The sequence below is a fragment of the Ahaetulla prasina genome, chromosome 3 (assembly GCF_028640845.1).
Source record: "Ahaetulla prasina isolate Xishuangbanna chromosome 3, ASM2864084v1, whole genome shotgun sequence".
Taxonomy (NCBI): Eukaryota; Metazoa; Chordata; class Lepidosauria; order Squamata; family Colubridae; genus Ahaetulla; species Ahaetulla prasina.
This window is the reverse complement of record NC_080541.1, coordinates 36,339,661-36,367,385: the sequence shown is the minus strand read 5'-3', so window position 1 is coordinate 36,367,385 and position 27,725 is coordinate 36,339,661. Positions and strand designations below refer to the sequence as shown.

Here is a 27,725-nt window from a genome sequence, read left to right as displayed (position 1 = left end):
TAGACATATTGCCATGCTCGACACATCGTAGATAGTATTAGATGAAATCCTTGTTACAAGCATTTAAATGTAAACATCATCCAAACAAAGGCTAAATCTTCAAATACTAGGAAAAATAATCTTCAAATCCCTAGGAAAAATAAAAAATAAAAAGGAAGCCCCAGACCAAGCAATACACCCTTAATTTATTCATAATCCCTTTTTAAAGTCTTGTCGCTGAAGTTGAAAGGCCACTTGAGTTCCGTTCAAAATTAGTCCCTTCCTTTTCCTGTCATTACAAAGCTTTCCCTAATGAGCTAAGATCATTAGTCAGTCTTAACTAACATTAAATGTATTGTTTTAAATGTATCATTTACTGCTACTTTTGCATCCAGACTTGATGCAGGAAGCCACTCAAATTAATTGACATCTAAACTACATTGAAATGTTCTTAAATGCATTCATATTAAGTGCAAACATTATTTTGATTTCTTGTAACACTGCTTTTGATAGTGGCAATTACTCTGAAAATAATTGTGAAAATTGACAATATAGAACAATATTTACATTCTCATATTTGTTTAACTGTTTCTTGTTTTCTCACTAGGAATCCAAAACAAATATATACATGTAAAATAAGCCAGTGGTTGCTTGGACATATTATACTTAATGAATTGTTTGATGTCCTTATTTCTCTATTACACTAGATTGCAATCTTAGAGTAATCTAGTATATCATTATAAGTAGCATAGGTTGTAGATGAGTGGATCAGACATGGAAGGGAATCTGTTCTTGCATATGTCAGCATTTAATTCCACAAAAAAGTTTAATGATAGAAAATAATTAATTTTTAACAGCTATTCCTCTATTATACTTCCATGTAATTATATTGGGATAGGGCCCTGGGCCTTACAATGTCCCTTACAAAAGGATATTAGGGAAGTATATAAAAGAGTTTGCATCTATTATGATAAAGAAAAGATTTCTCTTCATCAGGTTGTAAATTGTAGAAGCAAGATTAAATTTGAGCTTTCCCTGTGATGATCCAATTACTATCAAATAAGTTTCCCAAAGGATGCACATTAATCTTTCAGTACTCACTTTGTAGTTAACTATCAAAATTCTTTTTTTTTATTTATTTATTTACATTTATATCCCGCCCTTCTCAGAAGACTCAGGGCGGCTTACATTGTGTAAGGCAATGTCCAGCTTTAAATGATTTATGTAGTCCGTGGTCCAAAAAAACCATGGTGTCCCCAAACTTTTTGACAGCCATGATCATAGACCCGTGATGGCGAACCTATGGCATGATGCAAAACCATATCTGTGGGCACGGAAGCATTGCCCTAGCTCAGCTCCAGCATGCATGCGTGTGCTGGCCAGCTGATTTTCAGGCTTTCTGGGCCCACCAGAAGTCAGGAAATGTGCTGTTTCTGGACTCCAGTGCCTCTGGGAGGAGGAAAGCCATTTTCATCCTCCCCAGGCTCCAAGAAAGCCTATGAAGCCTGAGGAGAGCTAAAAATGGGGCTACCGGGCCCACCGGGCCATTGCGTACCAAAAGTGGGGGGAGCACGGGGGGCCACATGTGCATGCATGGGGGCGGGGCGCATTGAATTATATGTGTGGCCACCCAAGCACGCAACCCCCCCATGCTTCCCCCGCTTTTGACACACGACGACAAAAAGGTAAGCCATCACTGTCATAGACCACATATAGTGCCCAAATACCAAATTGCAGGGGTATAAACTGTTGTTTTCCACAGTTTATACCACACTAATCATATACAACACTCACCCCTAAATGTATGAACTATTACTTTAAAAACAAACAAACAGTAAAGTTGCCTTCAAGTTAAAAGTAATATGGACACATATCCATCTATTAATTATCTTTAAGTAGAATTGGCTCTTACCGTCATGATTGGGATTTCCCAAAGTCCATGGCTCATCTGAGTCAAAATGAGTATCACCTCCAATTCCTGGCCCAGGAAAATAAGCATGAGCCAAAAATCCTCCTTCCCCATCGAATGGAGAACTGTCTCCATGAAAACCTGATGCAAAAATTATAGTAATATCCACGTCTTTCTTGCCATTCTCCAGTTCTACATAAGGAACTTCCTCAAATGTCAGAGGCGTTACATTCTGCCACACATCAAAGGCACGGCGAATAGCTTTACGGGTTTCAGCATCTCCTACTTTTGGAGTGACATTCTTTATGCTGCACCAAAAAAAATCAAAAAAAAATATCAAACAAGTAAACATAGGTGTCACCTTATAAATAGTACCACACATCTTACTCTTAACTGCACACTGTAACAACCATTTTGATGCAATGGAGATCGAATAACGATTCTTGAAACTGTATCTCCATAATATTTAATCCAATTAATTATTTTAAAAAATACTACAAAGCACATTTAAAACTAATAAATTCTAAAATTCTATGAATATAGCAATGCTAGCCAAACGGAAGACAGAACAGTTAACCGAAAGTCCTGGAACAGATGCTTCTATGGCCAATATTGGATATTGATAAGGGTTAGCATCAACTATATTTGAACAGAAACAGAATTTTATAACACAGCAATAAAAACAATTTAATCAAGATTTGGATTACGATATGAGGGAAGAAGAAATTAACTCTTTAATTATGCTGTAACTATATGTGCATACACAAACACACACACACACAAATAGAGGATTTCAATAGTATTAAAAAATAGGTTGTGGTGGCATGGTATCTGATAAGCACAGCTTGAAAGTAGTTCATATGTAACAATATAACAAGTTCATAAACTAATTGCTTATTAATGTTCATTACTACAGATTGTTGACACTGAGGTCAATTTACATTTATTACTACACTGGCAATTTAATTTCTATTAAATATCATTTTGGTTGATTCATTACATTATTAGTAACTCCAAAAGTCATTGTGTAAGTCAGTCCTTCTTAATTTGGTGTGCTTTAGCTGTGCAAAGTGTACAATCTAGCATGTAAGTCAGTATTATCCAGAATGGACTGGTTAACTGAATCTTGAGACCAAAAGTCAGAAGGGAGGAAAAGCTGTTGAGGAAAGAGGTCTGTGTAGCAAGAAAAAAGCAAGCCAGGGAAAAAAACACCACCAACTACAAGTTTCATTTTTTTCAATTTTGTAAAGGTACACATTATAAATGGTGCCTGAAGCTGAGGCTTGGGACTGCCATGTCCAAAACCATTGCCACTTTTAGACAATGTCAATACAGACCATTACCTAAAGATATAGAGAAGATACTTAAATTAAGTTTATTCCTGTGCCCAAGATGAATAGTTGGCTAATATACTTTATAAAGACATGTCAAATAAATATGTAATTAATTCTATATTTAAAAGAAAATGTCCCAATGCAATTCCCTATATCATTTAACTTTCCCCTGAATGACATCTTTTTTGTCTGATTGGAAAATGTTCATGAACAAATACTTCTGATGATTAATTTAGAAACATTACAAATATATACTTGATTAATGGCATCACATATTTCCTAGAGCTAGACCTCTTATATTTGCATTTCTTGTTTTAAATTAGCCATATTTCAGGTATCCATTCACAACAGCTTCTCAGATGTCTTGCTACTGAAGCACTTAAACCCAGTGATGTTCCCCATGAAAGGTCAGAGATTATATCAGTGACTATTAAAATATGTTGCTATGTGATAGCTAATTGGGAGCTGATTCTTTTGAAGAAGTAATGGGAACATTCAGTGCAGTTTTCAGAAATGAAATTGTGCTGGAAGTACAGCAAGCCTTTGACTAACGAGGTAATATGGGCTTTCTTCAGAAAACCAACCAACTGGATTTAAGACATTAGGGTTATTTGAAAACTTTGCTCCAATAAATAGATGTCCAGGCAAAGACTAACTCTTTCCTGTAATCTTGAAAAATTACTGCCAATCTGTGTTAATAGTATTGGGCTACCAGAAGTATGATGGGTCTGCTTTTTTCAGATCAATTCAGTATTGATCCATTTAGGAATAGGAATTTACCTGTTGGCTTACCATCCAAGCTTGATGTTCTTAATTGAGAGAGAGTGTCTGGCCCAAAGCCACCCAATCACCATTCATGGCTAAGGTGGAACTAGACCTCACAGTTTCCTGCTTTCTAGCCTGGTGTCTAATTTCTTTACCCACCCATCTCAACACACAACTATTTGATCTAAAGGCCATGACATGAATTTGAATGACTCTTAAAAGACGTCTGACGTTTTGAAGGGTCCCAAAGACCTGGATTTTTGTCCAGGCCTTTGGCAAAGACAACTTGTTTTTCCTTTTTTGTCCCCCAGTTTTCTTTATTAATGTTGTTCTTTTATCTTGTGTTGTTCTTGCATTTTGTATTATAGGTTTCTAATTTGTTTTTAAAAATGTTAACAATTGTTAATTGGGGGTCACCAGGAGTCAGACAGCATATAAATTTAATAAATAATAATAACCCCAGGTCTTTGGGAAGGACTTAATAAGTGGATAAAACTGCCAAATCCAGCTTAAACATTTGGCTGACTGTGCAACGAGCCATAACAAGTAGGCAGCAAAAGAAAAGAAAAAAAACTAGAGACGATAACAAAATACAAAGACCTGCAAATAGAAGTAGAAAACTGTGGCAAAAGAAAACAAATATAGTACCAATAGTGGTAGGTGCCTTATGTTCAATATGTCTATGGAGATTCTCAGTCATCCAAGTCATAGTTGAAAAATAAGAAAACAAATCCACCAGGACAAGATTCAGCAGTCCATCTGCATTTAAAAGACAAAGGCCACTCTTTTCAAGAGGGCAAAGGCTAAATTTTGTAGAGAGAGGAGTGCTGGTTTGAAAGAGGGGTCAAAGAAGCTATCTATGTCAAAATTGAGCAGTCCTCTCTCAACAGTTACAGTACAACATCGTTTATCTCGAGGCTGCAATACAGCCCTTTCAGCAGTCCCAAAAAGGCTCCACATCCATTTGTACTACTCAGGTGAGTCTGACGAGTCACAGATAAACCTCCAGGTGGCCTCAATGACTTTCTAAAAGAATGAAAATGATCAACTGTCTGCAAAGAGTATAAATCCTTCCATTCCATACCATCCAGTCAGAGATGAAGAAGCTTCTTGGATAAGAATAAAAATAAGGATAAAAATTCCAAATCCCAGTCTAAATATCTGGCTGTTTGTGTGACCAGCCATAATACTTGATTGTTCTAAAATCAAGAACCAAGTTACTTACGGAGTAGTTGAATGGTAAGGTAAAGGTTCCCCTCGCACATACGTGCTAGTCGTTGCCGACTCTAGGGGGCGGTGCTCATCTCCGTTTCAAAGCCGAAGAGCCAGTGCTGTCTGAAGACGTCTCCGTGGTCATGTGGCCGGCATGACTCAACGCCAAAGGCGCACGGAACACTGTTACCTTCCCACCAAAGGTGGTCCCTATTTTTTCTACTTGCATTTTTACGTGCTTTTGAAACTGCTAGGTTGGCAGAAGCTGGGACAAGTAACGGGAGCTCACCCCGTTACACGGCAGCACTAGGGATTCGAACCGCCGAGCTGCCGACCTTTCGATCAACAAAATAAGTTGATATGGTACTTATATGTAAATACCAGTTTAGGAAGATAATAGTATCAATAAAGTTAAACTGGCAGAAACAAAGGATTCCAAAAACATACACTAGGGATCCTTCTTCTATTTTTTTTTTAATTTTTAAAACTAAAAATTATATCCTTGAAAAGTCATTTTATAATTAGAAAAGGGAAAGGGGAGGTGACATTTTGATAGATGAACTCTAACAATAATAATACAAGAGAACAATTTTAAGCATATATACAATTTTGTATGATGGATGAGTCTGCCTTGTTGATGACAGGTGCAAGGAAAGCTGAATTGGTGAAATGCTCAGTTTCAATAAACAGGTAAATTGTTAAGTAGGCCCTTTCTGTCTGTGATGCCCTTTTGACTGAAATGGAGCTGTTCATGGACATCCTCAGTCATCTATTTAATCTCTTGGAAAAAATAGCAGCTTGTAACAACAAGCACCATTTTCAATTTGCTAAGAGCTTTAAGCACTTGAACCTTTTATAGCCATTTCTAGGATACAATAAGATTTCCGTCATGGCAGACACATTTTGTTATTACACAGTTTGTACAAACAGCAAGTAACATTACAGAAAGCTATTCATTATTGATATGAGTTACTATATGTGGATGATCTCTCCCACATGCAAACATAAAGCACACAAATACACAATTGTCTGCCTTACCAACCATTTCCTAACAATCACATATACCAAGGGTCCCCAACCCCCGATCTGTGGACCAGCACTGGTCCATGGCATGCCAGGAACTGGGCCACACAAACAAGCAAAGTTCCATCTGTGGTGTGTGGGCAGCAACCAAAACCATGCCACCTCCATCCATGGAAAAACTTTTATCCTTGGAACTGGTTCTGGTGTCCAAAAGGGGCAATTGACATACACTATAAAAATGGTATGTAGCATCCATCCATTTCCTGTCTTTCCCAGCATAACACTATCTCACTTACTTAGGTGTACATTATGCATATTCTTATGTTCTTAATCCATAAGAATGTACATATTTAAGAAATTCATATATCCAAAAGTTCTGGCCAAAGCTTAACAGCCTATATACACTAGGATCTTAGATATTCATACTGTAACATAAATCAACATGGATCATTTTATAATATTTTTAATTGAATTAAATACATGCATTTCCTTCTACATTCCATCTTAAAACCCAGTTAACAAAAGTATTATGCTTTACAGTTTCCCCCCAACTTTTTTTTTTTACTTATTTATTTTACTTTGGCAATCTAGGAGATTTAGATTTATCCAGATGTTGGTCTTAACAAAGATATTATTTATTCACTAGGTTAATAATTATATTATAGCTGGGATTTTATCTGTGTGTTTGTATGTGTGCTATGTTAGAAAAACAAAACCATCAAACAGCAACTTTTCTGGCAGTTTCTGTTTTTAGCATAATTTCCATTCATTTTGGTCATCCAATATAGATGGAGGATAGCAGTTGGGATGTAAAATGATAATAAACAATCAGGCACCAAGGAGAATTGAATGCATTCTTATATATTTAACTATTTGTTTTTTTAAAATTCCACATCAGGATCAGCAGGATTCCATTTCTTTACATATCTCAAACAAGTGAAGAAAGTTAGGAAACTAAAATATTTATCTTTTCAAATTAGAACAATAGGGTAAAGAAACCATTTTAGAATTTTATATATTCTTGTTCCCATCCATCCATTGCACATACCCTAATATTTTTTTTTACTCTGGATATATTCATATAAAATGTTGACCTGTGTCAAGTTCACCGTACTATAGTTTTCTACTTTCACAAGCACTTATAACAACTTAGATGACCTCAGACTTTTGTACGTACATATTTTATGTATATTTTAATCTTTTGATTCAGATTTAAATCTACATTTTCACTTCCCTGCATATATCATCAATTCCACTACTGTTAACCCTTTGGCAGGTCAGGAAATAAGTCTCCACAAGAATTGTTAGAATCTTCCTTTATTGATAAATGTGCTAGTAATAGAATCTTGAACACCTGACAGAGTTTTCCATCTTGCCCTATTACACAAGAGTATTAAGGTGGAGTCAATTTAAATTTCTTTCTAATGTCTTCTTCTGGTCATGGGCTTAAATCAAATATTCATAACAGCAGTGGGGTCATCTATGTGATTCTATATGCCTCCCCAAGAACAAATTACCTTCATTCATTACAGTTTCTTGGTTTATAGTTACACAGTGCATCTAGATGGGGTTTTTTGGGGAGGGGGTTGTTTCTCTCATTTCATTCATGAGCAAATGAATGCTCTTGACATTTATTCAATTTATTTCAAATTGCACTCCTCCATATGCCATATTTGTTACTAGATGAGCCATACATATTGAATAATAATATATTATTCATATAATGTACCATATGATATGGAAGAGTAGATTAGATAAGAATACTTAGCAATACCCATATTATTTACATCATTTCCTATTTATAGCAGCACTTAATTTTTATTCATTTACCCAGCATCTGATGAGCTCAACTAAACCCCAACATGATTGTTGAAAAGTTTTTTATTTTTATTTTTCATACACATTTTTAATTGTACAGTCTCTTATCCATCATTAATCATTAATCATTCATCTTATCCTTTTACTTTCATTTGGTGATTGTTTGGGACTTCTCTTTTACCATTTCCTCTCCTTTATTTTACCACAACCTTTCCTCTTCCTCTTCCCTTCTCTTCCTTCTGCTATCTCTTTCTACTTTCCTCATTTCTCCTCTCCTTCTCTTTTCTATGTTCTCTCCCCTTCCCACTCCTCTCTTCTTCCTCCCTTTCTAGCCCTTTCTTCTCCCCTCCCTTTTCTTTCTCTCCTTTTCCCTCTCCTCTATCCTGCACTCTCCTTTCCTCCCTTCTCCCCTCCTTCCCTCTCTCTAGCCTAATATGATCATGTATTCTATACTACTTATACCATACTAGCACGTACAACCTAGAGACTACCTTGCAAACTGACATACTGTACAATTAATCATATTAATTTATTATCTGACAGAACAGTATAGATCTGCTGATAACACAAATATCTAAAACAAATGGAGAGGTCTCTAACAGTTTATCTCAAAAATGGGCAACTGACATGAAAATGGATTTCACAGATGGCAAGTGATACTGGGAACAAATATCATTCAGGGAATATAAATATCAAAATAATAATGGAAATGTTTCTGAAGCAGGAGCCAGTACAAATAAGAAACTAGTAAGACAGAAAATAACATGTTACTTAAAATTACCTGTTAGCTAAAATGTTAGCATAACACATGAATTTGAATGCACTTTTTTTTACTGAATGTCTGTCTTACTGGATTGTCATTACTGAAAATAATTGGTCAGAAATAGGCCAACTATTTCAGACATAATATATATTTATATACCAGTATTAAGTATATAATTAGAGTATATTATCAAATTATTGTATTATCAGCAAAAAAAATACATAAGCAAAAAGACTAAATATTATTCCTAATTCATCACTGACATCGCTGTACTTTTCCACACCGGGCCACCCCAACGAAGCTATCGAAGTGCTGTCCCTGTGTCTGGAGGCCGTACGGGTCTGGATGGGGAGAAACAGGCTCAAGCTCAATCCCTCCAAGACAGAGTGGCTGTGGATGCCGGCATCCCGGTACAGTCAGCTGAGTCCACGGCTGACTGTCAGAGGCGAGTCATTGGCCCCGATGGAGAGGGTGCGCAACTTGGGCGTCCTCCTGGATGAACGGCTGTCTTTTGAAGATCATTTGACGGCCGTCTCCAGGAGAGCTTTTTACCAGGTTCGCCTGGTGCGCCAGTTGCGCCCCTTTCTAGACCGGGATGCCCTATGCACGGTCACCACGCCTCGTGACGCCTCGCCTGGATTACTGCAATGCTCTCTACATGGGGCCCCCCTTGAAGGGCATCCGGAGACTGCAGTTAGTTCAGAATGCGGCTGCGCGGGTGATAGAGGGGAGCCCCGTGGCTCCCGCGTGACACCTATCCTGCGCAGACTGCACTGGCTACCTGTGGCCTTCCGGGTGCGCTTCAAGGTTTTGGTAACCATCTTTAAAGCGCTCCATGGCATAGGGCCGGGTTACTTACGGGACCGCCTACTGCTACCGAATACCTCTCACCGACCCGTGCGCTCTCACAGAGAGGTACTCCTCAGGGTGCCGTCAGCTAGGCAGTGTCATCTGGCGACACCCAGGGGAAGGGCCTTCTCTGTGGGGGCTCCCACCCTCTGGAACAAACTCCCCCCAGGACTTCTTCAACTTCCGGACCTCCGAACCTTCCGCCGCGAGCTTAAAACATATTTATTCAATTGCGCAGGACTGGGCTAGGTTTTAAATTTGTATTGATTTTAATTGGTTTTAGTATCTATATCATTTTAATTATTTTGGCTTTAGAATAAGTTTTTTAATTGTGATCTTAATCTGTATTTATATGTTTTTATTGGCCTGTGAACCGCCCTGAGTCCTTCGGGAGATAGGGCGGTATACAAATTTGATTAAATAAATAAATAAAATAAAATAAATAAAGATGGGCATGACATAAATTTAGTAAATAAATAATAAATATTTAAAGCAAATTTAGAAATTAAAATTGAAGATTTTTCCAGGAACTCATTAATTTATTAGCAAGCAATATATGTAATGCCTTGGCTTAAAATGTGCCTATGAAATTAGGCCACAGGAGTCAAAGAAAAGCAAAATATTTTCTAAGCTGCCATCAATTAATTTATTGTTCCTTGGCTGAGGCCAATAATACGACTGATTACTAAACAATAAATAGGAAAGATTAGGGAAGATATCTGAAGGATATCAAGAGATTAACATGTTCATTATGTTCCTAAAAGACTAAAATTTCTGGATGTAATAACAACCTTATAAAGATATGGTAACAATGTGCTTTCAGGAATTGTGGTGGTTCCATAAATAGATAAATTATCCTGATTGAATATAATGGACATTGAAGCCTTTGCGTCAAATTCCTTTCTGACCCAAAACTAAAAAGTGTATGGACCTGAGGGTACAAGCACCCATGTTTATGGATATATAGTTATTTATACAGACCTTCTTTTCAGTTCAACACTAAAAACTAGAAGTGGGTAAGGAAAATATATTTAAATGAATGCGCCTACAAATATCTACAATAGGAAATGATGCCCTATTAGGTTGACAGTATTGGGATGTTTGTAAGGGTGCTCAGTTAATCATACTAAGATCTCAGTATTCAAAACACAAAGATCTGCAGAGAAGCAGGAAACACAGCATCATTTCCTTTTTAATTATCATTTGAATCATCAACTGCTAACTCCACTATTAACCTACTGTCAGCCTCCGCATGCTATCTTTATTTTTTTATTTACTTAGTTAAGTGATTAATTGTTTTATTACTTGCTTATTGCTTAGTTAAATGTTTTATTGCTACTTTAGTGTTAAGTATTAGGAATGGAGTAACGTTCCTTTAAGACTGCTTCGGCTGCCATACAGAGAGGGGGGAGGAAGCTCTTCTTGAAACGATTCCAGGAATTCAAATTCCAAGACGCGGGCTGACACTAATGAACTTTGCATACCAGACAAGCAGTAGTCGCTGAAAGAAGAATGCCACGTGAAGCCTAAGAAGAAATGAATTGGACTAGATTATTTGACCTTTGGAGGGAGGAGGGATTTACAAGGGAAATGTATGTGTAAATCATTCCTACTATTCAGAGCTTGCTTTTCTTTCATTGCATTCAGTCATATTCAGTAAAAGTACCTTTCTCTATAAACAATGGAGTTGGGGTTTTCCTTTCTTGGTTATTGAACGAAGGCACACCTGACACCTACATATTCGTAGACATTAAAAGAAAACTACCAACAGGAAGATCTTTTTTAAGTCACTGACTCCATGTAGTGAATTTCACTCTCTTTTCCCCAATTCCAACATTTTCAATGCTATTTAATTTCCCCTTTTAATGGTCACCCTTTGTTCATATATATTGTAACTTACTCCTGTGTCCATGCATAACTTACTGGTAATACAGCAGCCCACAACTTTTGGGCACCAGGACTTGTTCTGTGGAGAGATGTTTTTCTGAGGACTGGAATGGGCGTGATTTCATGTGCTGCCTGCATCCTGCAGATGGGCCCTTGCTTTTTTGTATGGCCCAGTTTCTGTCATGTCACAGACTGGTGCCGGTCCATAGACCAGGGGTTGAGGACACCTGTGCTAATAGATTCACCATACTTTCCTACTTGTTTATGCTTTATGTCTATACCAGTAAGTGTTCTTTTTTTCTCCTTACAGATTATTCTGTTTTGTTCTTTTTTCAGGTTTATTTGGAACTCAACTCTCTTTTTTTTTTGAGTGGGAGCGTATTGACCCTTGGGTCTTATCTATTTGAAAAAAAAAGTCTTGGGTCATAGAGATCCTATCTTCTATCGTCTAGGCACAAGAGAGCAAAGAAAAAATTATTGGCCATCTTCAGCCCACAGAATAGTTTTAAAAAAACCTAAAACAGATTTGAACATACACCGGTACTTGAAGCCCAATAGGAAAAAGTATTGTTTGTGCAAAAGTCCATGCACGGATAAGATATACACATAAAAATCTTGTGATGAAGCTTTTACTTTCTTTTTGGAACAACTTACTGACACTAATGTCATGATCTATTATGGATTAAGTATCACGTAATGTGAATTATTAGGCTCAGTTTAATGTACTATTTATCAGCTAATTTGCTACTTATTACAAATTAAATAAAATGCATTTTGTTGCCTTCCAGAAATAATCAAATTGGTTCACAGTAGTTTGATTTCTACTAATCTATGTTGTCATTCCCTAAAGATATCCTCCATATAGATTTTCTAGTTGCACAAAAATCCTTTAAATAAACTTGTAAATATACTGGTACAGATCATGTTTCTATAATGTGAAAAGAAAACTTATCCCTTCTTTACCTGTTCCACGTTGTTCTTTTAACATTAATCCTGGAAGGGGGAATGAATAATTAGCAGCTATAAGCAGTCCCATAAAAGGCACAATCTCATCTCTAATTTGTGCTTATTGCTATCCAACCTGCCTTCCATTGAGAACCTGCACACTGCACGAGTCGAAAAGAGGGCTGTGAAAATATTTACAGACCTCTCACATCCTGGACATAAACTGTTTCAACTCCTACCCTCAAAATGATGCTATAGAGCACTGCACACCAGAACAACTAGACACAAGAACAGTTTCTTCCTGAACGCCATCACTCTGCTAAACAAATAATTTCCTCAACACTGACAAACTATTTACTAAGTCTGCACTACTTTTAATCTTCTCATCGTTCCGATCACCCATCTCCCCCCACTTATGACTGTATAACTGTAACTTTGTTCCTTGTATCCTTACAATTTAAATTGATATTGATTGTTTCCTGATTGCTTATTTGTACCCTATGACTATGATTAAGTGTTGTTACCTTATGATTCTTGATGCACATATCTTTTCTTTTATGTACACTAAGAGCATATGCCCCAAGACAAATTCCTTATGTGTCCAATCACACTTGACCAATAAAAAATCCTATCCTATCCTATCCTATCCTATCCTATCCAAAGGAACAGTTGACAACAAGGCGCCCATCAGCATCAGAATGCCCCAAACCTCTCCCAAGAATCCAATAAAATAAAATAATAAAAACCAAATATAAACTTGGTTTCACAGCATTGAGAATGTCCCAAAGTTTTCCAAGATCTCATGAGAAAATAATAAAGCCTTACGAAACATTGATTCAAATTATGTTTTTCCCTAATGACCCAAAAGTGTTTTTCAAAAGACAAGTGGACTTTGTTTTTCCTGGAACACTGAATTTTCTTCACTGAAGATTATTCTTGGATGAGAAGTGAAATGTCTTCAAGGAAAAACAAAGTCCAGTGGCCTTTTGAAAAGTACCTTTGGGACAACCATGACCTGGATGACTGAGAATCTCTATAGACATGATAGACATCTGATAGACATCAGATATGGCCACTGCAGGATTTTATTTGGACATGCTGATAATTTTGTCCTTGGGTTTTTCAACTAAAAAGACTTTTGTTCACAACTTTTCCAATCTAATCTTACTGGGGGAAACAAGACAAAAAAAATGACTTCTTCACATTTTCTTTTATAATATACAGTTAATTTCTCTCATTCTATCCTACAGCTGCTAACTGCATACTGTTCTTTTTTTCTCCTATACTTTATAAAATGTATATCAACATACTGTTATTATTGGTAATTTGAAATGAGTAGTTTTTGCTTCTTATTCCTTTCCTGGTCAAATCCAATTTAACTAGATGAGATAGGCAGCACAGAAATCAAATAAACAAAAAAATGAACAAACAAACATAGGAAGTAATTGATTTGACCTTGAAAACTTCAAAGTTACATTTGATATGTAAACCATTCTCCACCTTTGTAGTACAAGAACTTCTTCTCCTAAAAATATTCAAAGCCATATTTTTAGATAACAACCAATTTCTTGTCTTTCCCTAAGCAGGAGAACTGTATTTTTGGAAGTGTTAAGAAATTACAAATTAAAGGGTCACAGTTTTGCTTTCATACCTGTAAGTGATATATTTGTGTTGCCACTTCTGCCCTGTTAATGCATATCGTTTTCGACGAATGTTAAATCTAGAGTTGCCTCTCATCTGATCAGGAACTCCACAACGAGGCTTCTTCATCCAGCTTTAAGTGAACAAAAGAAAAACAAATCAGGACCATATGATGACAATAAGTGCATAGTATCATTGGCACCTCTTGACGCATCTGATCATATCCCAGATGTGACGCAACGATCATATCTCTTCTTCAAAATGGTAAAACATTGCTTTTTTACATTCATTTCCACATACAAACAGTTTCTCAGTCCTGACAACTTTATAATGTGTGGACTTCAACTCCTAGATTAGGAGTTAAAGTTGGCAAGGCTGAGAAACACTGAAATACAATATACAGGTGGTCCACCACTTACAACAACAATTGAGCTGAGTATTTCTGTTGTTAAGTAAATCTTCACTGACTTTGCTTGTTGGAAGTCAACTGGGAAGGTCACATGACCCAGGACATAAATACATAATTGTATTTATGAAAGAACTGTCATAAACTGTCCAGAACGCGGCTGCGCGGGTGATAGAGGGAGCCCCTCGTGGCTCCCGCGTGACACCTATCCTGCGCAGACTGCACTGGCTACCTGTGGCCTTCCGGGTGCGCTTCAAGGTTTTGGTGACAATCTTTAAAGCGCTCCATGGCATAGGGCCGGGCTATTTACGGGACCGCCTACTGCTACCGAATACCTCTCACCGACCCGTGCGCTCTCACAGAGAGGGACTCCTCAGGGTGCCGTCAGCTAGGCAGTGCCGTCTGGCGACACCCAGGGGAAGGGCCTTCTCTGTGGGGGCTCCCACCCTCTGGAACGAACTCCCTCCAGGACTTCGTCAACTTCCGGACCTCCGAACCTTCCGTCGCGAGCTCAAAACACACTTATTCATCTGCGCGGGACTGGATTAGATTTTAAATTTACTGGTTTTAAATGGGTTTTTATTATTTATACTGTTTTTAACAATTTGGCTATGGAATAATTTTTTTACGTGTCATCTTAGTTTGTATTTATATGTATTTTTAATTGCCTGTGAACCGCCCTGAGTCCCTAGGGAGATAGGGCGGTATATAAATGTGAAAAATAAATAAAATAAAAAATAAAATAAATAAATACATGCCAATTGCCAAGTGTCTAAATTTTGATTATGTGATCATAGGGATGCTGCAATGGTCGTAAGTGTGTAAATCAATCATGAGTCACTATTTTCAGTTCCGCTATAACTTTGAACAGTCACTAATCAAATGGTTGTATTTGAGGACTACCTTTAATTCCTGGTTAACATTATTAAAGAGCAAGCCCTCATAGCATTTCCAAATAAGGAAATAATATGGGGCAAACACTGGTAGATACAGCTGGTTTGTTTCATGTTTATTTAATTATTTGCTGGGGCTTATGCACTGTTCTTTTTTTTAAAAAAAGAGCGAGAAACACATACAAGGAGTGACACTCCCCTTTCAACAGGTTTAAAATCAAAGCCTTCTACATATAGTACTGGCTGGCTGTTCTGGAGATAGATTCTTGTCCCCGCTCCTCCACCAATTAGAAACTCCTTAAATAAAATGTCTTGGTATGAATAGATAAAAAAAAAAATGGAAACGGGAGTCAGAGCTGAGACAAACAGGGGAATGGAAATCAGTGGAGCTGAATTCACTTCCTCCTTGGATCGTTGTTCTGGACCCACCCAAATAGAATCCATGTTTAACACGATTTGGGGTTTCCTGTCATTCTGGAAAGGTGAGGGGCCATCCAAGAGGCACCCACAAGAATAGCTCATAGCTTCTCACTGTGAGGGTGGGACTGGCGTAGCTGTGCTAGGGCAAGGAGTGATAGAATCTGGTGGCAAGTGAAGGTCCTTGATCTGATCCAAGACCAGCATTTGGAAGAAGGTTGGCCTGCATGGGCACTCACGCACTTATGCACTGTTCTAACCAACAGGACTTGCATTGCCACATGTTCATATTGATTTTATACAGTTAACTGAAAATATTATAGCAAAGTGAGTTTGTCCAGCTAGTTTGTGAAAGAAAAAACTGAGTTCCTGAATAAAATTTCATTAGATTTTCCTTCAGTCTCAAAACTAATAGTTTGTGGGAGCAGGAGCAGGATATAGAAACAGCATGAATGGCTTAAATTATAAAGTGAAGCCTCTGGTAATTGAAATTGCTCATTGAAACAAAGGAAAGTGCTTTTTTCTTATTCATTCCCTTCATCAATCTAACTCAATACTGCTTTTTACCGACTTCCAGACAGGAATCTACATCTGCAAGCCATGCCTAGAGATAGCGAAACAGTGGACCTGGCTTTTTGCATGCAAACCATGTGTTTGGTCTCAGAGCTATCACCCTTCGGTACCTCACATTATGAGATTATAATGCAGATTGTAAGGATGAATTAAACCTATATTATTGCTCCATGAGATGCCTCTGCCTGGCATTCCAGTCTGCTGTTCTACCTTGGTGCACCTCTACAACTGCTTCTGGGCAGCTTGCCATATTTCTTTCACTCTCCCTCCCTCCCACCCTTTCTTATAAATGCTAGCATGGAGTGCACACAATATTAATAGGGTTCTGGATATCTGCTCCCTTAATTATTATCCATGAGCCCTTGATATGATATGCATTGGCAACATCTGGAAAACAATGGCTGAGAAATCCAATATATATTTGATTCAGCACAAAAATTAAATCTGAAAGGAAAGCACATAATTTGAAACTCACAGACTCTGGGAACATATTTAAATATGGAAAATTTTATCAGTATCACTTGTGTACTATTATTTTTTCTTATCAGTTTGAAATTTCAGTTTAACCTAATAAATAATGTTTATTATTGCAAGGCAATCATTATTATTAAGATGTCCTGCTTTTCAATCCATCATTTCATTACATTATAAACATCACTAGCACTATAATCCTATAATTGTAGCTGATTACAACTATTTCCCAGTGTTGTATTAAAATCTGTGTCACTGAAATTAAAATGGCTGGGTTACTCATATTTTGCTATTTTTATGGAGCTGTTCTCAACTTCCAGTGCTGGAACACTGCGATACAAAATAAAAATAAATGAGATTTTATGTCTAACTTCATGTGTTGGATAAAATTCATGCAGAATGAAGTCACAGAATTGATCTCTTATGATTGAAATATGTCAAAGTTTATGCTGGACTGATTGTAGTTTGTTTGGTGTTCCCTATTTTTCCAGTTTTTGCCCCTCAACATGTTATGCTTATTTCTTCTGAAGATCAAAAATATTTTATTTATTTGTATCTTTTCCACTTTATACTAACTGTACTTATGAATAAACCACTCAGTGGAATGAAAGCATAATACCAGCAACATTCTCTTTTTTAAAAAAAAAATGGGCCCCCATATGGCAAAGACCCAAATAATAATCTCTGGCCACGCAACTGCTCTATGTATATGAAAAATGCCTGAAGAATCACATCATAGTAAAATGACTGTCAATACACATATATGATATGAATCATAATGCACATGATATCAAAACACATATATGACATGAATCTGAAAAGAAAGTTAAGTTTCTAGGAAATGGACATGTTGTGGTTTAATTTGAAAGATCTACAAGGCAATTGTTCTTCAAAAAAGTCAAACTAAGTGCTGTGTTAGTATATGGACAGTTTCTGACTTAACTGAATAAATTACAAGGACAAAATAGACAATTTTAAAAATCTGGTTTTGCTACACAAACAGGTTATCCATTAAGGCCATAGCATTTTGCTCCTGTAGCTTAGTGCTAAATATGGCAGAAAAAATACTATTTTGATCAAAGCCAAAAGAGTGATTTAGACACAAGCTCCACATTTCATTTTAAATGGGACACAAATATCTATATTTTATATAATTCCTAGGAAATTATAGGGATTTCTAGGGATATCACAACAATCACTAGACTTTTATTAATTTCATTTTAAAGTATGTGTACTATGGCTTTAAACTTAACATACAATGAGTTCAAGACACCAAGGTTCCCCAATCTTTAAGCTCTGCTCCCATCTAAAATCAATAGTCTTCTCCATCTTGAACTCTTCATCCAGACACAGACCCAGTGGAAGAGATTTTTATTTTTATCAAATAAAAAATATCCCAAATCAATCCAATCATTTCCAAATATTTGAATGTACTTAAAGAGGTTTCATAGAACTGTAGCCCCCATGCTATGAAATGGTCACTTAATATAATCAGTTGTGAACAGAAATCCTAACTATCATTTATTCTTTTAGCTGGTTACTAGTGAAATAGATAAAAAGTCTTTTGGAGTCATCACAAAAGAAACTGTAGGCTTACTGAGATAAGAGCAGGCTTTCAATTTAAAATGAATGCTCCTCTCCCCCACCCCAAAAAACCAAACACATAAATGTGTTTAAGGAAACAGATCTTTTCTTCCACAAACAATAGTTTGCCCATTTCACAGTAATAGCAATGTCCAGGTTCAATCAAATTCAGGAACGCAATTTCAGGTTTGTGTTTTAATTGTCAGTTTCAAAGCAAGGAACCTCACTGAGTGGCTTTAATAAGTATTTAAATGCAACATGGAACTGCTTCTCTAATACTTTTTAGAGTAACATCCTCACACGTGGGATATCCAGACAGGTGAAAAACATCCAAAAATTGTATCTGTCTTCAAATTTTAATGGAAAAGAACTCCTAAGGAAACATTTGTTCTGAACCATACTGAAATTTTATTTATAATGTCAAAATAAGTACTGTAAATAAGGGAGGAGCTCCCTCTCCCCTTCCAGAAGATGGCAAGAGCCATTGGTAGATGATAGATAGATAGATAGATAGATAGATAGATAGATAGATAGATAGATAGATAGATAGATAGATAGATAGATAGATAGATAGATAGATAGATAGATAGATAGATAGATAGATAGATAGATAGATAGATAGATAGATAGATAGATATAGACAGACAAATAGATAATGTAGATGTATATAAATAACTCAAATGGTAGACATACAGTTTAACACACCAAATACAGAAAATGTAGGGTGTAAGAGAGCTTCGGTTACCTGGCTCTCAAAACTGTACATGTGCTTTAATTAGGGTAAGGTAGCTATCTATTCTGAGAACAAAGGTTCATTCATGAAATATATTATCAATAAGAGGATATATGAAAACAGGCAACTTTCTTTCAACCCCTTGTGACTTATTTGGGGTTGGAGGTGCACTCACACATTTGGAAAATAGACAGCTGAATGGGATCAAAAAATGGACGCCTACAATAGAATTGTGTAAATTTAAAGCTTTACAACTTCTAAATGGAATCTTGGATAGATGGGTGGGGCAACATTAACAATTGATTTTCTTTTTGTGGCTGCATATGGACAACTGCAGCCCATTAAAGAGAACATGGCCTTGTAGTCTTTAGTCAAATATATTACTTTTGATGATTTGGAACACATTGTTTGATGGCCATCTTCCCAATGTAATCAGCAGATCTGACAAAATCTGGCACTAATCTTTCTGGCAGCTAAAGCTCTAAACAAGAATAAATTAATCATCTGATTCAATTGATTCTTTAAACCTGCAAATTTAAATGTCTAAATTTTGGCTAATACAATTTGAATATTTTGAACACATCAATATACACACAACAACCTGGTTTTTAGGCAGAAAATAATTTTAATTCAGAAGCCGAGTGACATTTTTATTTTATTTATAATGTCAAAATAAGTACTGTAAATAAGGGAGGAGCTCCTCTCCCCACCCAAAAACCAAACACATAAATGTGTTTAAGGAAACAGATCTTTTCTTCCACAAACAATAGTTTGCCCATTTCACAGTAATAGCAATGTCCAGGTTCAATCAAATTCAGGAACGCAATTTCAGGTTTGTGTTTTAATTGTCAGTTTCAAAGCAAGGAACCTCACTGAGTGGCTTTAATAAGTATTTAAATGCAACATGGAACTGCTTCTCTAATACTTTTTAGAGTAACATCCTCACACGTGGGATATCCAGACAGGTGAAAAACATCCAAAAATTGTATCTGTCCTCAAATTTTAATGGAAAAGAACTCCTAAGGAAACATTTGTTCTGAAATTTTATTTATTTACTTACTTATTTATTTACTTATTTATTTACTTACTTATTTACTTACTTAAAATTTCTAAGCCCCCCCATCTTACTAATAAAGCAACTTTGGGTGGGTTTCAAAAATTAGAGTTCATGTAACTGAGTACTTAGTACATAGCTAAGAAAGAACTTATTTCAGTCACAATTAAAAATCATAGGAAGTTTGAAACGATTCCCCAGGCGACATAATTATAAAAATCATTTATATAGCTATATAACATTGAACAAGAGTTCAGTCAGAAAAAGCAAACAGTGTTTAAACAAAACAAATTTTTAGGCAGAAAATAATTTTAATTCAGAAGCCGAGTGACATTTTTATTTTATTTATAATGTCAAAATAAGTACTGTAAATAAGGGAGGAGCTCCTCTCCTTCCAGAAGATGGCAAGAGCCATTGGTAGATGATAGATAGATGATAGATAGATAGATATAGACAGACAAATAGATAATGTAGATGTATATAAATAACTCAAATGGTAGACATACAGTTTAACACACCAAATACAGAAAATGTAGGGTGTAAGAGAGCTTCGGTTACCTGGCTATCAAAACTGTACATGTGCTTTAATTAGGGTAAGGTAGCTATCTATTCTGAGAACAAAGGTTCATTCATGAAATATATTATCAATAAGAGGATATATGAAAACAGGCAACTTTCTTTCAACCCCTTGTGACTTATTTGGGGTTGGAGGTGCACTCACACATTTGGAAAATAGACAGCTGAATGGGATCAAAAAATGGACGCCTACAATAGAATTGTGTAAATTTAAAGCTTTACAACTTCTAAATGGAATCTTGGATAGATGGGTGGGGCAACATTAACAATTGATTTTCTTTTTGTGGCTGCATATGGACAACTGCAGCCCATTAAAGAGAACATGGCCTTGTAGTCTTTAGTCAAATATATTACTTTTGATGATTTGGAACACATTGTTTGATGGCCATCTTCCCAATGTAATCAGCAGATCTGACAAAATCTGGCACTAATCTTTCTGGCAGCTAAAGCTCTAAACAAGAATAAATTAATCATCTGATTCAATTGATTCTTTAAACCTGCAAATTTAAATGTCTAAATTTTGGCTAATACAATTTGAATATTTTGAACACATCAATATACACACAACAACCTGGTTTTTAGGCAGAAAATAATTTTAATTCAGAAGCCGAGTGACATTTTTATTTTATTTATAATGTCAAAATAAGTACTGTAAATAAGGGAGGAGCTCCTCTCCTTCCAGAAGATGGCAAGAGCCATTGGTAGATGATAGATAGATATAGACAGACAAATAGATAATGTAGATGTATATAAATAACTCAAATGGTAGACATACAGTTTAACACACCAAATACAGAAAATGTAGGGTGTAAGAGAGCTTCGGTTACCTGGCTCTCAAAACTGTACATGTGCTTTAATTAGGGTAAGGTAGCTATCTATTCTGAGAACAAAGGTTCATTCATGAAATATATTATCAATAAGAGGATATATGAAAACAGGCAACTTTCTTTCAACCCCTTGTGACTTATTTGGGGTTGGAGGTGCACTCACACATTTGGAAAATAGACAGCTGAATGGGATCAAAAAATGGACGCCTACAATAGAATTGTGTAAATTTAAAGCTTTACAACTTCTAAATGGAATCTTGGATAGATGGGTGGGGCAACATTAACAATTGATTTTCTTTTTGTGGCTGCATATGGACAACTGCAGCCCATTAAAGAGAACATGGCCTTGTAGTCTTTAGTCAAATATATTACTTTTGATGATTTGGAACACATTGTTTGATGGCCATCTTCCCAATGTAATCAGCAGATCTGACAAAATCTGGCACTAATCTTTCTGGCAGCTAAAGCTCTAAACAAGAATAAATTAATCATCTGATTCAATTGATTCTTTAAACCTGCAAATTTAAATGTCTAAATTTTGGCTAATACAATTTGAATATTTTGAACACATCAATATACACACAACAACCTGGTTTTTAGGCAGTAATTATAATGAAAAATATATCCCAGCTAGAATTTTGACATAACTGAAGAAAATTACAGCTAACAGAATTTGTTTGGGGGGGGGGATTCTGCAGTTTCTGTAAAACTTTAATTTTTTTCCATTTATTGTAGAAATGTGTGTACAGCTACTTGTGTATGCAAATTATCTTTAAATTGTAATTTATCTTTAAAACATACAAAGTCCATAATTTCCCAGGCACTGATACTTCAAAGTGAACAAATGTCCTAATAGCATGCAATTTCCATGCATTTAAATTACATATACATAACACCAAGAAGAAGCAGTTAAACACACTGTAGTTACCAAATAGAAAAGACGGATGCTCTCACCTTAAGGTGATATCACTACATCAAACGAAAGAGGCAAGGGATTTAAAAGAAGAGAGAACTATTATCCTATGTAAGAAGCATTCTAAACACCAATATTAAACAATACTTTAACAATGTTACTAGAATATCCATTCTGAAGTGTTGGGGTATTTTTCTGAGCATGAGTTACTTATTTATTTACTTCAAAAATATATCCCAGCTAGAATTTTGACATAACTGAAGAAAATTACAGCTAACAGAATTTGTTTGGGGGGGGGGATTCTGCAGTTTCTGTAAAACTTTAATTTTTTTCCATTTATTGTAGAAATGTGTGTACAGCTACTTGTGTATGCAAATTATCTTTAAATTGTAATTTATCTTTAAAACATACAAAGTCCATAATTTCCCAGGCACTGATACTTCAAAGTGAACAAATGTCCTAATAGCATGCAATTTCCATGCATTTAAATTACATATACATAACACCAAGAAGAAGCAGTTAAACACACTGTAGTTACCAAATAGAAAAGACGGATGCTCTCACCTTAAGGTGATATCACTACATCAAACGAAAGAGGCAAGGGATTTAAAAGAAGAGAGAACTATTATCCTACGTAAGAAGTATTCTAAACACCAATATTAAACAATACTTTAACAATGTTACTAGAATATCCATTCTGAAGTGTTGGGGTATTTTTCTGAGCATGAGTTACTTATTTATTTACTTACTTATTTACTTACTTAAAATTTCTAAGCCCCCCCATCTTACTAATAAAGCAACTTTGGGTGGGTTTCAAAAATTAGAGTTCATGTAACTGAGTACTTAGTACATAGCTAAGAAAGAACTTATTTCAGTCACAATTAAAAATCATAGGAAGTTTGAAACGATTCCCCAGGCGACATAATTATAAAAATCATTTATATAGCTATATAACATTGAACAAGAGTTCAGTCAGAAAAAGCAAACAGTGTTTAAACAAAACAAGTTTTTAGGCAGAAAATAATTTTAATTCAGAAGCCGAGTGACATTTTTATTTTATTTATTTACTTACTTAAAATTTCTAAGCCCCCATCTTACTAATAAAGCAACTTTGGGTGGGTTTCAAAATTAGAGCTCATGTAACTGAGTACTTAGTACATAGCTAAGAAAGAACTTATTTCAGTCACAATTAAAAATCATAGGAAGTTTGAAACGATTCCCAGGCGACATAATTATAAAATCATTTATATAGCTATATAACATTGAACAAGAGTTCAGTCAGAAAAAGCAAACAGTGTTTAAACAAAACAAATTTTTAGGCAGAAAATAATTTTAATTCAGAAGCCGAGTGACATTTTTATTTTATTTATAATGTCAAAATAAGTACTGTAAATAAGGGAGGAGCTCCTCTCCCCACCCAAAAACCAAACACATAAATGTGTTTAAGGAAACAGATCTTTTCTTCCACAAACAATAGTTTGCCCATTTCACAGTAATAGCAATGTCCAGGTTCAATCAAATTCAGGAACGCAATTTCAGGTTTGTGTTTTAATTGTCAGTTTCAAAGCAAGGAACCTCACTGAGTGGCTTTAATAAGTATTTAAATGCAACATGGAACTGCTTCTCTAATACTTTTTAGAGTAACATCCTCACACGTGGGATATCCAGACAGGTGAAAAACATCCAAAAATTGTATCTGTCTTCAAATTTTAATGGAAAAGAACTCCTAAGGAAACATTTGTTCTGAAATTTTATTTATTTACTTATTTATTTACTTACTTATTTACTTACTTAAAATTTCTAAGCCCCCCCATCTTACTAATAAAGCAACTTTGGGTGGGTTTCAAAAATTAGAGTTCATGTAACTGAGTACTTAGTACATAGCTAAGAAAGAACTTATTTCAGTCACAATTAAAAATCATAGGAAGTTTGAAACGATTCCCCAGGCGACATAATTATAAAAATCATTTATATAGCTATATAACATTGAACAAGAGTTCAGTCAGAAAAAGCAAACAGTGTTTAAACAAAACAAATTTTTAGGCAGAAAATAATTTTAATTCAGAAGCCGAGTGACATTTTTATTTTATTTATTTCAAAAAAATATATGACCATCTATCTTATAGATAATTGATGGATCACAACATTCCATAAAAACTATTTATCTACATTATCAATCTATCATGCTTCCCACTACAGCACCACAATATTCCAGTGACATTTGCTGGGATCACTTCCAGCCTAACCCAGGGCTTGAATGAACAGACAAGTCTTTACAGCTTTCCAGAAGGCTAAGTGGCGACCTCAAATTCTCTGGGAGAAAGAAACTGCTATGGAGAGGACATAGAAGCAAAGTCCTACACTTGAATGGAAATTGCAATGTACGTAACCATCAATATAAGCCTCACGCATGAAAGGTTTATTAGAAAATATACTTTAGCATTGATATGATTTGTTGCATCTGTTCCTCAACTTTCAAATTGAATTCCAATCCCAGTTTCTGGAATGTGAAGGATGCATCAACAATCTTATTATGTAATTTCAGACTCCCGTCACAGCATTGCCTATCCTCCACTTTTTAAATATATGCAAATTTCATAAAATACATATAACAGATCATAAGTTTATTTGTTGTATAAAACATGACTGATTCAGATAGTCAAATTTACAATCCAAAATGGCTATAGTTATACTATATTAAAACTGAATAAACCACAGTCTGTCTTTGTATAACATGTGATTTCAAATTAGTGTGAAATATTTTTATTAGTAGTAGTAGTATTGCTTCACATCAGTGTTGACTCCTGGTGACTGCTTGGACAAGTCCCTGCAGTTTTCTTGGCAAGACTTTTTTTAGAAGTGGTTTACCATTGCCTTCTTTCTGGGCCTGAGACAGAGTGATTGGCCCAAGGTGACCCAATTGGCTTTATGCCTAGAAGTCACAATCTTCCAGTTTCTATCCTGATGCCTTAAACAATAAACTGGCTCTCAAATTTTATTATACACACCATATACTTTAGACAATTAACACTGGAGCAGATCAACTGCTGTTCCATAGTAAATAAAGTTGTTGACTATTTCCAAAGTATTGCAGCATAAGGAATTTATGTCTTCTAAAAGAAAGCCCTTGTATATCATCCTCATCTAATCAGCTGTGAGACACTTTTACATTCCATATTCAGTGAGATGCTATCCAATCAAGAGTGACAAGGTTATATGACAGATACTGTCTGCATGAATAAGGTCATCTGGCTAATTAGGAATATTCCAAAAGCTATATAGAAGGCAGTCACTACATCAGTAAGAAAATCTTAAGGAGGCAGCCTTCCTTATTTCTGGCACTCATTTTGGATTCTGATGCCTAAGAATTTGGACTCTGTGGTCCTAAGGGAGCAGCAGTAAATCAGATTGAGGAATACTGGCATAAACCTTATCAATACTGGGAATAGTCTCCATATTCTTTGGTCAATTTCGAAGGTCAAAGGCTCTTATTACTAAAACCCTGCTGTTTTTATCCCAAGTCTTTTTTTTTTATTTGCATTTATATCCCACCCTTCTCCGAAGACTCAGGGCGGCTTACACTATGTTAGCAATAGTCTTCATCCTATTTGTATATTTATATACAAAGTCAACTTGTTGCCCCCAACAATCTGGGTCCTCATTTTACCTACCTTATAAAGGATGGAAGGCTGAGTCAACCTTGGGCCTGGTGGGACTAGAACCTGCAGTAATTGCAAGCAGCTGTGTTAATAACAGACTGTCTTAGCAGTCTGAGCCACAGAGGCACCAGAGTCTTGAGAATCATTGTTATCATGAACCGTTTAGATGCACAATGATGTAATATATATTGGCAGAATTAATATCCAAGGACTGTATTTTTTTTCTCTATTCATTTTGCTTTCACAGTCAGATCCTAAATTATATTTTAATATCTGCCTTGACTCTACTAGTTTTTTGCAAGTTGCTAAAAGAAGAGTTATTGTGGACATTTTGGAACTGACTTTCCAGCCTGAACAAGCAACAGTAACAGTGTTATACTACTGGTGTAATTGATTTCATTTTATTTACTTTTTTTTATCATGGGAAGATTTATTGTTTATGAACTGAAGAATCTCTTTTGATTTTGATAGGATACAAATTCATTATAAAAATAAACAGTATTTCAGAGGAATAAAGCATAAGAATTTTCTGATTGTAAAAGGCAAAATGGAGGCTTTCCATGGGATCAAGAATTCCTAAAAAATATCAAAAGTGGTTTTTATTTTTTGAAAAGGCAACTGGACTGATTTTTTTGAGGAGGAAAATGTTTCACTTTCTATCCCAGAAGCTTCATCCGTTGGATATAAATGATGAAGTTGCCAGGATAGGAAACAAAATGTCATCTTCCTCCTCAAAATACAACTATATATACAACTATAACCTGGATGACTGAAAATCTTCACAGACAATTCTGGAAAATAAAATAAGCTCTTCAGTATTGAATTGCACTCTCTAGACACAGAAGATAAAGGCATTTGTTTATTTTCTTTTTCTAACTGATGAACATCTCTTTCTATTATGTCTTTGTAACAACAGATTAAAATTGAATACTCAAACTCTTTCCAAAACATTTTTTCTTACAAAAGCTGCTAATACTGTTTCATCCAACTTAAGGATAGGGTTTTTTTTTAAAGAATATTGTGATTTACATATTTCTACCCCCCACCCCCAAAAAAATCTCTGTACAAAAGCCATTAAGCAGGGGAAACAATTATTCTGAAGTACTAGGAACAACTAAAACAGGTAAAGCCATAACAATTAGGTTTAGATTAGCAGCAGAAAGTGTCAGGCTACCCAAATATAATTTTGTTTATGCATAGATTTCCCTGGTTTTTCCAATCCATTCTGTTATCTAGTTTTTAATTCTATTGGTAATTGTGATAAAGTACATAATAACATTATTGATTCCTTTTAAATGAAATAAGAACCATATATTAAATTTCATCTTAGAGAAATGTCCTTCAAATTGATTATACATATTTGACTCTGCTGATCCATGCCAAGTTTCTATATATTCACATCACAAGTCTGACAGGCAATATAAAATGCTTAGATTTTGAGTATATTAAGAAATTAAGCGCCTTAAGAGGATATTCCCACATTATTTTCAAAAA

The 27,725-nt window shown here is 35.5% G+C and overlaps 1 protein-coding gene across 1 annotated transcript in view; it reads right to left on the bottom strand.

Moving 5' to 3' along the window:
* The window catches only part of MMP16 (matrix metallopeptidase 16), a 179,660-nt gene that overhangs the window by 78,787 nt on the left and 73,148 nt on the right, over positions 1-27,725 (bottom strand). Inside the window, exons 3-4 of the mRNA XM_058178150.1 lie at positions 14,136-14,258; positions 1,892-2,196 (exon numbers count right to left, since the gene is read on the bottom strand). Of these exons, the coding sequence (XP_058034133.1) occupies positions 1,892-2,196; positions 14,136-14,258 (428 nt within the window). The remainder of the gene's footprint in view (positions 1-1,891; positions 2,197-14,135; positions 14,259-27,725) is intronic.